The sequence below is a fragment of the Musca vetustissima genome, unplaced genomic scaffold, assembly GCF_032173495.1.
Source record: "Musca vetustissima isolate MV318-11 ecotype Yass unplaced genomic scaffold, APGP_CSIRO_Mvet_v1 utg24870, whole genome shotgun sequence".
Lineage (NCBI taxonomy): Eukaryota > Metazoa > Arthropoda > Insecta > Diptera > Muscidae > Musca > Musca vetustissima.
In genome coordinates, this window is record NW_026881920.1 from 31,574 (window position 1) to 44,924 (window position 13,351).

Here is a 13,351-nt window from a genome sequence, read left to right on the forward strand (position 1 = left end):
AATTCATATCTATGTGTACAAAAAGTACTAAACGGCACTAGATTTGGTACGATTTAAGCGAACGGAGAGAACTGGTTGCTGTTGGAGTGTAGAACTGAGATATGGAAGTACTAAATGATACTATTTTTTGGAGCAACTTGATTATGTATGAATGGATAAAGCTGGACTCCAGAATTTTGGAATTAAAGTTAATGTAGGAGCGTACGATTGAGGTAGTTTGGGAAATGGTTCGAAATATTTTGTTTTTGTGTGAACGGATAGGGCTGGAATCCTGAAATCTGGATGTAGAAGATTACTGTTTACTGAATGTAGGATTGACACATGGGGCAGTTTTAATGTGTTCTAAATGGTACTAAAATAGATACCATTTAGATTATATCGAGCTGTTCTAATCTAGCTTACTGTTGGAGTGTAGAATTGAGATATTGAGGTAGTTTTGCAAAGTTGCTCTTATATGTACAAAAAGTAGCAAATGGTACTAACATTGGTACAATTTTGATTTCGTTGAACTGTCTGTATAATTTTTAATAGATGGAATCCTGATATTTGGAATTAAGAATGGAACTAAACGTAGAACCCGTAGTTATTTGCTGAATTATATAATCGGAATTCTGATCACTTTTGAATCTGTATAATGGAAATAAGAAGGAGATTTCGGAAATTAGTAGTTATGTGTATGAAGAGTACTAAATGGCAATAAACTTGATATTAGATGTAGAAATAGAGGCACAATTCGGAATTAAGGTACTCACGATTTACATATAACATATTATTTTCTAGTATTGTATTTCCTTACCACTAGTGAGATATATATATATATATATATATATATATGACAAATCTGAGAATTCTTTACAATCAACGTTTTTTCGAATTTATTTTAGTGTTAGTAGATATAGGGGTTTCAGATGCTTTATAGATGCAGACAATTCAAATAAAAATGTGCCTGAAATCCTCAAATGCCGAAATTGTTGATATCGGAATGGTATATGGGCCTGTACCAACACGTATTACGCGCATGTGCCAGAAATGCCGAATAATGGATGGTGTGTCATATCATGCCTTTTCGGCAATGTAGCTTACAAAGGTGGTTAATTGACTACAGTAAGTTTGGTTTGGAAAATGCCTCTAGGACTATAAAAATATCTAAAGTGAAGAAGGACTCATGTATGGGGAAATGTCGAAAATTTACTTATATTCAAAATTTTCTGTAAAGGTGTTTTTTAACCTCCATGAACCGGGAATGTCAAATTACTGCCATGTCGGTTAGTACATGGGACGCTATATTTATAAAGGGGCTATATCAAAACGTGGACAGATTTTCAATACCAACCTTCCTGAGACTAATAGCAATGTACGAATTTAATTTCGACCTAGAATTTAACTCTCATCAAGAATATAATTTATGGGGTTTCCGACGAAAAAAAATAAAATATTTACTTACAATAAATATTTACTTCGCCTTATGATGAAAGAATATTTCTAAAAAACTAAAAATTCCCCACTGTTCGTCTTTCATGTAGTTTTAATAGAGTTGTTGCCAAGCAATTGTTGATTGAAATTTCATCATCTCGAATTGTTCCAGTTGAATATGTGATTTTATTCTAGTTTTTTTTTATTTAGATTTTTGTGTTTTTATTATTTTATTGTCCATTTCAATTTCTGTTTTGTCTGCGAGGAATATTTCTGTTTGACCTATGACGTGTTAAACGTAAACAAATAAGTCTTTTTTCGTAGATTTCTACTTCCGTTTGTCGTGACATTTCAATGACAAATTTGAATTGGACATATCAGACAGTGGATGGCTATGATGACGGCGAAGACGTTGCTGTTCACCTAATGTGATTATGAATCACTTTTCTATAACGGTCGCAAGCAGTTTTATTAGTTTAATTAAATGGCAAATTAGTTCGTAAGGAGCTCCAACAATGAAGGTACATGTGTAGGTATGAGTGAATAGATGGATTTTTAATGATATAAAAATCTAAAGAATTGTCTCCCACATTACTATCTTCTGATTTGATATAGTTTTGGCAAAAATATTACGAGAAGCAAAGTTTGGGTAAAATTTTTAAAAATGTTGACACTTTGTAAGGGAAGTGCCCAAGGGGGGGTCGATGGTTCCTATCTTCAGACTTAATCTAGGTTTGGTAAAATATTTTATGCGCAAAATTTGAATCCAGTCAGATACTCCGTTTACAAATTCCAAAATATTGACAATTTGTGGAGTGAACCAGGGACGTACATAACGAACGAGGGGGACAACATTTTTATCCATTGTAGGAAGATGTTAGAAGGACTTTGATCCATATATCCCATTATCGAACTTAATATATGTACATATGTATGTTTGGAATTTATATTACGTCTCGTTTTTCCTATTTCATTAGGCCATCTAAAATATATTTTGCGCTTTCAAAGAATTTTCTATTTTCCAGATCCTTCTTCAGTAATCCTTTCGAAAAAATCTTTAATTAAATCGTAAATGTTTGATGCGTAAAAAATCTTCAAACAATTAACACAACTTCAAAAAATGAATCAAGAAAAGTAATTTCAAATTTTTCTAAACAATAATCCCCATTGACAATAGAACCTTTTCACAAAATGACACACACACACTCACTTGTAATATAAAGTGCATTGTATTGCATACAACAAATTTTTGCCGATTCTTTATATGAAATTAGAGAATTTTTTGCAAGTTTTTTTCCACTGGATTCTCTTCTATAGATTTCACCATTCATTCATACAATCTTCTCGTCATGTGATACCATTTCAAATCCTTACAAAAATCAAATTTTAAATCATTGGTTTTCCGGCTTAACCTTATCCCCTCTTAACCCAGGGGTTATTTGTCCTTTTTGGATTTTCTAGAAAATTCGCAATTTCGTTTTTTTTTCTTCTTCTTTTAAAAATTTTGAAATTGCAATTTTACCTGTCAGGGTTGTAAGGCAAACATATCGTACACAAAACCTGAAGAGAGGGAGGATTTGGTTACTTATTAAAAAACCAAATCATCCCTTTGTCAATGGAAAATTTTTGCAAATCCTTATTATGTCTTTGGCTGTGTGTGTGTGTGTGGGACTTACCAGATTCATATTTCAGTATCTATACCGACATACATGAATACAATATTATTGACAGGCTGGCAGGCAGTCACAAGTCCTTTATTTATGTAGAATGTGTGGTGTGGTATGTAGGCTGTAATGTGTGTACTGTAATGTATTTCTAAACATGTGAACTGTGATCAAGTAAATCCGCTTAAAAATAAAATATCTAATTGGCATGAACACGCATCAAAGGCAAAGACTCTAATTAGTTTGCCTGTGAAGATTTGTTGTTAATTGGGATATTACTGAAATATATAAACCACACAAACACACACACACAATGCGTTGCACAGTATGGAGAACTGTGGGAATTGGGATGGAAAAATACTCTAGAAAAATTATATAGAACTACATTATGTATGAAATTGTGTTGAAAATTGAAAATTATGCTCTATACAAATATGTTATGAGTGTAATATGTTTTTTATTTCGGATGGAAAAATACTGTTTAAATTTTGTAGCATTTTTGTGTATTTTATGCGTACATATTGTATTGAAAATGTCTATGTGGAATAAACGACTTTAGAGTGGTATTATCAATTTATATAATCTATTTTGACCCAAAAGGTTGTATGACCTTGAAATATTGGCCGTAAACTAGTGTTGGCCAAATAACCTTGCGGTGTGAGCGAAAATTGTGACTTGGGTATCCGAAAACCATCTCCCTATCGAATACTGTCCTAGACCCGGAGTGGTCAAAATTATGTGTGTGAAAGAGTACCTGAGAATCCTAAGTAGGGGTGACTGGGGCAACTTCGGCATCGGGACACCTTCGGCAATCGCGTTTTCGATATGAAGCTTTCACCGTACATCACTAGTTTCGATACATAGTTATTGAATATCGAAATAAATAACTGACACATAGTTTGAAATTTCTGGCTTATAAGCTTATTTAGATATATGGGTTTTTGTATTTTTATACCCTACACAACTATGTTGTCAGGGTATTATAGCTTTGTGCAGCCCCAAATGTTTGTAACGCCGCGAAATATTGGTCCTAGACCCACCTTTAAGTATACCGGTCATATCTCGACTAGCTGAGTCGATCTAGACATGTGTGTCCGTCCGTCTGTCCATTATAATTTGTAAACACGATACAGGCCACAGTTATGGACCAATCTTCACAAAATTTTGCATGTAGGATGGGTTCTGGCCAATGAAGACCCCTATTGTTTTTGGGAAAGATCGGTTAATATTTAGGGGATGAAATGGACCAAATACTAAATTTTTGTCGGTTTTTCTGGTCGCTCCAGAGGCCGCAACAATGGTCCGAACATCGTGAAATTTTGCGTGGAGAAGCAGATCGGGCCAAAGAATAAGCATGCCTGTTTGGAGAAAGATCGGTCAATATTTAGCGGGTCAAATGGACCCTGACTTTTGTGTGAAAAATGACAAAATTTGTATTCTATGGCGTATATGTTTACCCCTGAAGGACATATGCCCGAGAAGTTGATATTATATCCAAGAGGAGTGGTTGACCTTTAAATTAAGACCAATTATATTGTTGTATGTGCTCGGATGTGGGAGTTGCACCTAAATATTTACAGGTATCTCCGTATTCGTATATTATTTAGTAACCCATTATCACTCTGGAGAGCGGAACTATAGCGCTGATCGCTTTGAAATGTTCCATGAGGTTCCAGTTATGGTTAAGGACAACGCCTATAATTTTCGGTGATGATCACATAATAATTTTGGAATGAAGTGGACCGAAAACTTAATTTTTTGTGTTTCGAGTCGATCTATAAACCTCAAATGAAAGCCGAACATCACAACACAACCCACGGTGAAGGGAATCTGGACAATAGTTGTACTGAATACTCGTAATATTCGGAAAATATGTCAGTGTGAGGAACATGTGCTGTTTACCTCTAATCGGGCAAGAGGGTGCAAATATCACGAAATATTGCCCAGTCTCGGAATAAACATCCGCAGAAAATTTGAGTTCCGTGGTAGTTGTGTAGGGTATCGTATGGTCGGCCCCGTCCGACTATACTGCTCCGCTCACTGGTTTTTAGATGTTTCTGTAATATTTCAATTCCATTTCGTAAGTATTTCGTGTATAAAACTTTTTAAATTTTTAAGACAATATTATTAAAAAGTGGTTAACTACGATGTGTATTATAATAGAAATATTTAAAAATATAATGTTTCTTCAAAACTGATCGAAAAAAATGAAAAAAACTATAAAAAGTACATTCGGGGTACATTCGGCATTTTAAAGTGGGACACATTCGGCCATATACAGATTGTGCAATATTATTTCCTTAAAATATTTTTGAGTTTGTCTTTAAAACTAATCCTTTAATATGGTTCGAAATTGCATATATAAGATCAAACGTGCTTATATTGACGAAAATGCAATAGAAAACCCCTATTTCTGATGGTGTGTGCGAACTTGAGATGTAAACGTCCGCCGCTAGAAAATATAGCCCTAAAAGTCAAACATTGTGTGGCGTATTAAAACCAAATAGAGCTTTTAGAGGATCAGAATTTCAACCAAACTGATAGCGATGACAATTATCCGGCAAATGCCGAAGCTACCACGGGGCACATTCGGCGAATTTGACTTTTTTTACAAAACTGTAAAATTTTTTAACTAATATATATATATATATATATATATCTTTATATCTTTTTGGTACTATTTTTTATAATTAAGTGTCCGAGGACAACAATAAGCCATAAAGTTGTTATATATGTTGAATAAGTACTGAGATATAGAGCTCTAAAAAAAGTGCCGAAGGTGCCCGGTCTCCCCTACTAAACAATAGAAAAACCAGCATGGAGAGGTCAAAAGTCGGACGTGGCCGACTATATTATACCCTTCACCACATTGGGTACATACAAGAGACGATCGTATGTAGAATATCCTGTAGATATAACAGATATAACATCATGGGAGGACCATTAAAATGGAATCGGACTAAATTAAATGTGTGATCTACATAGATATTTGAAGGCAACCATACACATACCATTCTGAAATCTATAAAAATTGCATATCAATGGGACAGACTTGGATTATTTTGTGTACCATTTGTATGAAAACGAGCAAAATAATAAATGGGAACTATATATAAATCTGGAACTAATTAAGCAACCGTGGCATACACCATTTGGTATGCTCCATTACAGTGAACTGTCCACAATTTTATCTCACTAAGAGACACCTTTACTATTCCATGAACTCAGACGAAAATATCAAGGGGTTATATCTACGTATGAATAAATTTTACAAAATCGAAAACGCGTTAAAATCGCAAAAAATTTAGTTATTTTTTTAGTACACCATTTAGTTGAAATCGGATGGAAATACATATCTAAATCTGAACCAATTTCAACAAAGCTTCACAAATATCAAACTGGACTTAATTTATTACACTGCACAAAATTTTGTCTCAATCCGACAAACATTGGGAGTTTGGTAGACCATTTACCTAAAATCGGACGAAGCTATATATGGAAGCTTATCTAAATCTGAACCCATTTCAACAAAATTTCACTGGACCTGACGCTATGCAAAATTTCGTCTCAATCGGACAAGTATTGAGAGTTTGGGGCACCATTTAGATAAAATCGGACGAAAATAAATATGAGAGCTATATCTAAATCTAAACCGATTTCAACAAAACTTCACATACATCAACTGGACCAAATCAGTACGCTGTGCAAAATGTTGTCTCAATCGGACAAATATTGGGAGTTTGGTAAACGATTTATATAAAATCGGGCGAAACTATATATGGGAGCTATATGTAAATCTGAACCGATTTCCTCCAATTTCAATAGTGTTCGTCCTTGAGCCAAATAAATGACTTGTGCCAAATTTCGTCTAAATCGGATATAAATACGAACTATACTTTGTTCACACACCTACATGGACAGACGGACAGGAAACATGTGTCTATCTCGTATCGGCCATATATATTGGAAGATATATATAAATCTGAACCATTTTCGCCAGCACGCTAGGCTATACTACGTGTAACTACAGTACGACGAACAAAATTTTTTGCCCATCGGCCCAGCATAGCGTCTTTGGTGCACCATTTTCTAAAAATCGGACGAAAATAAATATGGAAGCTATATCTAAATCTGAACCGATTTCAATAAAACTTGGTACACCTTAGGCTATACTAACTTCAGTACATTGTGCCAAATTTCGTGCCAATCGGCCTATGACTCTTTGTTGCACCATTTACTAAAAACCGGACGAAAATATATATTGGAGTTATATCTAAATCTGAACCGATTTTCACCAATTTACAATTTAACATAGACGGACGGACAGACAGGCAGTCGGACATTCATAAATCGACTCAGAAAGTGATTCTATGTATTCATATTCTCAAAAGGAACCAACCAAAGGATCTCGTTTCCTATTGCCTGTTACATACCACACCACAGTGTGGTAAAGTGTGTAAAAATTAGACTTCTTAGTATCTTATCCTTAAAAATAATGGAATACAAAAGTAAATAAACATTTAAAAACATTTTCCATTTGAAAAAAAAATAAAGAAAAATCAAGTTGGAGTGCATTTTTTCCTTGAAAATTTGATCGTAATAGAAGGAAAATAAATTGCTGATAATTTCAGAGGGGCACCGCTCCAATTTCGTATGCTGATGTATGTATATATTTGATGCAAATGTATATTTCATTTTCTTAGATGATATAAAACCCTCCTGGCAGAAAATGAACAATGACGTAGCTCATTTCCCGATAGATTTTAGGTATTTTGAGCCGCTTAGAGTATAAAAAGATAGAACGTTTAACGATTAGAACGTTTGTTTCAACATATAACGGTTAGTTTCAGGACTAAATATGAAAACTTCCGCTCTAAAATTCACAATTACACGCGATCTTTTCCCATTTCCCTTAAAAACCCATCCATTGTGAAAATGCCCTCCCATAAAAATAAAAGATTCTTATTTTGCTTTTTCATTTTTTTATATCCATCCATTGCCTTTTTAGAAACCCTGACGAGTTATCTAATAGCACAATTTCAGAACATAATTTTTCTTTATTGAATTGATTTTTTTTTTGTTTTACTTTTTTAAGGATTTTTTGTTTTGTTTTTATTTTTGGTTACAAAATTAAGATCATATGGTTCTTGTTGTTGTTGTTTTGTGTTCTTTAAATATAAAAAATACATGTATTGAAACAAACTTAAAAATATTAACATTAATACATTTTCGTTTTCAATTTCCTGTTGAGGACATTTATTATTTCATCATTGCCATTGCTACTTATTAGTTAAATAGAGGCAGGGAATATTTATGGTTTTCTTCTTGCGTTTTTTTTGTTTTTAATAAAAAAATAATACATTTGTTTTTCATTATGACAAAAATTTGACAAAAAAATTATTTCGTACACAATTAAAATAAATACATAGTTGTTTTTGTTTGTTGTTGTAACTCTATAAATGGGACATTTATGGTATGTTCGTGTATCAAAAAAAAACATAAGAAAAAATTATAAAAAAACATGGATGAAAGATGGCCAAATAATAAAGAATAATGAAAATATCATTTGAAAATGAGTTCAAACAAATTATAATAATGAGAACATTGTGGGTTGGGGTGGATTCTTCTTAAAGAAAATAAATGGATTTCATTTCGTTTTGCGTTTTATATTTTTACATATTTTTTATTACAAACTAAATGCTTGGGCCTCTCGACAACGAGAGGGTTTAAGCAAAATATCGCAGTTTCTTTCGTTTTTGTTTTTTGTTTTTTAAATTAAAGTACACAAGAACTTATAATTAAGATTAAATAAATATCAAAAAATTTTGGAAATTCTTTGAATTTAAAACACATCGACATTCGTTATATTAGATAGATGGCTCACAACATGTTCAACCACGAACACACACACATACAATGTGGGTGTGTTTGGGGTTGACTCGAGTAGGATGAGTATCTAGGTTTTTTTCTTTTGGGGAAGGGTGGTTATTTTGTTTTGTTTTTTAATTTAATTTAATAATTTTTGTTTGCAATTTTAACACATTTTATAATTCACATGATTTGTTTTTGTTTGTTTGTTAAGATTAAAACTTAGCATCTTAATAAGTATCACATTCTTTTCATGAGTTTTGTTGTTGTTGTTGCTTCGCGTTTACTAATTGGCAGCCTTGAGTTTGGGGATATGTGTATGTTTGCCATAATATCCTCAAACTTGGGGACGTTTTTCACAAATTTTTCCAGAGTATATCCTGGAATTCTTACAACAAATATTTTTTTCTGAGGGGTATGAGGGACATGGGGGTATACATACGTATATAATATAAAAAAGAGATATTCGATAACTTGGTTCGATTTCTAATAAAATCGCACGAAGGACAGACAGACAACAGAAAAGAAGAACACAAAAAGAAACTTAAAAACTATAGGAGGAGACACAGTTCGCGCATTGGTATCAGGTTTGAGGGTTGCTGTTATAATTAAAATAAAAAATGCTGAGATTTAACAGCTGGATCTGTTTCATAGGTGGGGTGAGTGATGAATTCAAAGGTGGGTAATGATGATTTCAGGGGGATGATAATTGTGGTGGTGTTTAAACAATTCAATGAAGTGGTAGGTAGATAGCTGGGGTTTATGCTGTGGGCGTTGAAATGGCCTTAGAACTGGTATAGCTATAACTACTGCTCATCAAGGGAGAGTATAGCTTGTTCTTGGTGATATTGAATTCCGGACTAATGGTAATCGTACGCGACAGACCCTTCATGAATTGCGGCAATAGAGCGGCCCAACCGCGATGATCCTGGCGCAGTGTCAGATAGATCTCAAATGTAGATACTGTTTCCTTATCCAATTTGAGCGAGGCAATGCGTCGGGAGTTGTTCGGCTCATCTTCGAATTCAATGTAAATGGTGCAACCGCGCAGACCACAGGGTTCCTTTTCCGACAGACGAAGGATTTCAGCTGCAATGCGTGGTGTGAGATCACAGGGTAGCGAGACTTCGGTGCAGGACAAATGACGGCTCTTGGCGGCCCTTAGCTCATCCAGCAAACGTAGGGACAACTCATTAATGGCTGTGGCATCGAAGTCTTCACTGTAGTAGATATTGTTGTGGGTGGTGGTGGTTGCACTACCCTGATTGGAGTTGTTGGTTTTGGGATTAGTAGCCGATGATGATGTTGATGAACGCTTGCTTTGGCTTTCGGACAAACGTTTGTTCTTTTGATTGTTAATACTGCATTTCATTTTATTGATGGTATTTGTTTGATTGTAGGGTAGATTTGTGGTGGCCTTGGTAGTGGCCTCTGGTGGTGGTGTTAAAGGTGAGGTCCAATCTGCAAATTAATAGAAAAAAGAAAATTTTAAATTAATAAAAAAAAGAAAATTTAAAATTTGTTTGTGAAATTGCTTTTATCTCTAAAATCATGATTTGAAGTAACCCCCTTGAGGAAACACCACTTCTCATTCTCGAATGTTCAAGTTGTTTCTATTGTTGTTGCAGTGCTGGCTGGGAGTGTGTGTGCTTGTGTGTGCGTGGAAAAACGCACGTAGCACTCGCTCACTGCTTTTCCCCCAATCAACGAAACAAAAGAAATCAAAGCTAGAGCTGGCAGGCTGGCTGGCACACACTACACTCTGTCTATGCGCCAGACCACAATAGCAAGAGCTCACACGCTAGCAACAACAAAATTGGTTGTTGTTGCTGTTTGCTAGCGAGGTCGTTACACGCCAAACCAAAAAGTAACAACAACAATACGCTTGCTTGTTTTTTGTTTTCAATAGTGTTTCTATGGCTCTTGACAACAAGCCAGTCATCCAGCCAGCCAAACACATTGTACTTTAGCATGGAAACAAACATGAATGTGTAGCGTATAAAGACAACCCAACAATGACGATTATGCGTTATGACTCAGGGGTTGGAAGTGCTGGCTGACTGGTGGTGGTGGGTATTGTTGTTGGCGGCGTGTAACCGTTTTTCTTTTTGTTTTCAATTTTTTTAATTGAATTGCCTTCTGTTTCACCAAGAAAAAAAAAACGTTTGACTAGATTTATTGTGGAAGGTAGTAAATTAATGAAACAAAAAAAAATACAACACAAAATAATTATACGTTTATGGCAGTGGAGAAAGTCTTAATTATTTTTTCACAAAGATTTGAGGAAAATTTTGAAATTAATTAAATGTTGTTATTGTAGTTTTTTTCTTGAATTTCAGTTAGCAACAGTGGCTAGCACGAGACATAGAATTCGGAAAAAAACAATAATGATAAAAAAACAACGGAAACGGAAATAATGTGTCATAGATGAATGACATATTAACGGTAAAAAATGTTCTTTCAAGAATATTAATTGAAACATGGTGTTTATATGCAAGTTACAAACTACCTACGAGGAATTGGTAATAATTTATATTGAAAAAAAATTGGGATGTGAATTTGCGTCGGCAAATTTTTTATTTCATCAGAAATTTTAAAAATTTTTCTTTTAAATTTGTTGAGGTTTTTTTCAAAATCCATAATTATTTGGGAATATAAATTTGAATATTTTTTAAAAAGCGTTACTTCAAATCATTCTTTAATCAACACATAACTTTTAATGATTTCCTAATATTTTGAAATCACAATTTCAACTTACCTCTGATTTTATTAGACCCCAAACCGGCAAAATCTGATGGATGGTAGAACTGTTGAACGGCTAAAATTTCCATTTTCATAATTTTCCGCAGATGTTAATTCAACAAAATTGTCTGTGGTTGGTTTTTTTTACTGTGACAGTAAAAAAAGTTGTTTGCACGTTTTTTTTTCTTAGATTTTTGTCCGAGGTATCGAAACTTCTCGAAGATGTTTGTTTCGAGTTTCGAAATTAAAAAAGGTTTGCCAAACACAAGAAGTTTTTTTTTATGAACTGATTTATCACAATTATGCTTTTTGTCTTTTTTTTATTTCACAACTGTGGTTGTTGTTGGATTGTCTTTGTGGTTTTCTTGTTGTTGCAAAAGTGATAACTTTATATTTTTTTCTAAATCACAGTTCGTTTTAAGTTGTTATTTGCAGCAAAAAACATAAATATTATTAACTTCTTTATCACAATTTTCTGTTAACACAAATGGCAATTATTCTTTTGTTGTTGGTGTAGCTAGAACTCTTCTTTATATTTAATTTTTTTTCAATTTAGAGAATACAAAATTTCATCAATACGATATGAAATTTACGTTAAAAATTAATAACACAGATAGGTAGATAGATATGAAATGCCAGATGGCTTTTGCTTTGCGTATCTTTTTACTGCTGTTATTCTGTATCTGTATCTCAGCAATGTATCGAAGCTACTATACCATGGCAGCTGGTTGTGCAGCGTATTTATAGGCGGCTACTCTCTGTCACTGCATTTTCACTCAGTCGACTCTTTTACTCGTACTCTTTGTGGGTCAATTGAGTTTTTTGTACACATTGGCTCTCTGCCGTGAGTTTTTTCTTGCCCAACGGAGAGGTTGAGAGAGTAGATGAGCGAACACACACATGAATTGTCGTTGGGTTGTTTTGTTGTTGTTGCTGTTCACCACTCACTCGCGTTTCCTCTCTCATTTACCTACTTCATGGTGATGGCAAGATTAAAGAAAAATTGAAAAACTTCTAATTCAGGTAGCTGTTGTTCCAGCCAGCCTTCTTTATGGCTCTTCATGCAAGACAGCCAACCAGCCAGCCATCAACCATATGTGGATATTGGTAATTTTCCATAGTTTTTTTTTCATTTTTCAAACCAAAATTCTAGTCTTGTGTTTTTTTTGATTTTCCCTTGTTTATCTTGAAAATCTAGAAAATATCAGCTGGTACAAGAAGAAAACAACAACAATGACAACAGATAATTACTTGCACCTTAAATAATTTGATATTCTTTCTTATTCTCTCTCCCTAATGTTTTTTCTCCAAACCAACATTTCCTGCAGCCTACACAGAAAAATCAACTTTCCACCTAAACCGGCTATCATTTCACAAAAAAATGAAAAACAAAAAACTTGTTCAATTTCCTTTCGACTCCTTCCAGCAATAAAACAAGATTTTGTACATGTCCGTTCATGATTCTAGAAACCAAGAAAAATCATAAATAAAGAAGACAAACAAACAAAAAAAAACTCGTATGATTTTGTTGCAACGCTCCATCCTTCATTGCACCTCAATCTCTCCTCCATCCAGCCATCGATTCATTCAGCGGCAGGCATATCACCCTTACTTGCCGGTTTTCAGAGTTGGATTTTGCATGCTGCTGCCTGCCAGTCAGCTAG

At 34.1% G+C, this 13,351-nt stretch overlaps 1 protein-coding gene across 1 annotated transcript; it reads right to left on the reverse strand.

The window, feature by feature from the left end:
* Positions 1 to 9,705: 9,705 nt before the first annotated feature.
* On the reverse strand, positions 9,706 to 11,790 carry LOC133328004 (protein scylla-like). The gene is made up of 2 exons (XM_061536553.1): positions 11,704 to 11,790; positions 9,706 to 10,406 (listed from the first exon to the last, which is right to left on the reverse strand). Exons 1-2 carry the CDS (start codon positions 11,780 to 11,782, stop codon positions 9,706 to 9,708), a joined length of 780 nt encoding a protein of 259 aa, XP_061392537.1. The 5' UTR covers positions 11,783 to 11,790.
* Between the last annotated feature and the right edge of the window lie 1,561 nt (positions 11,791 to 13,351).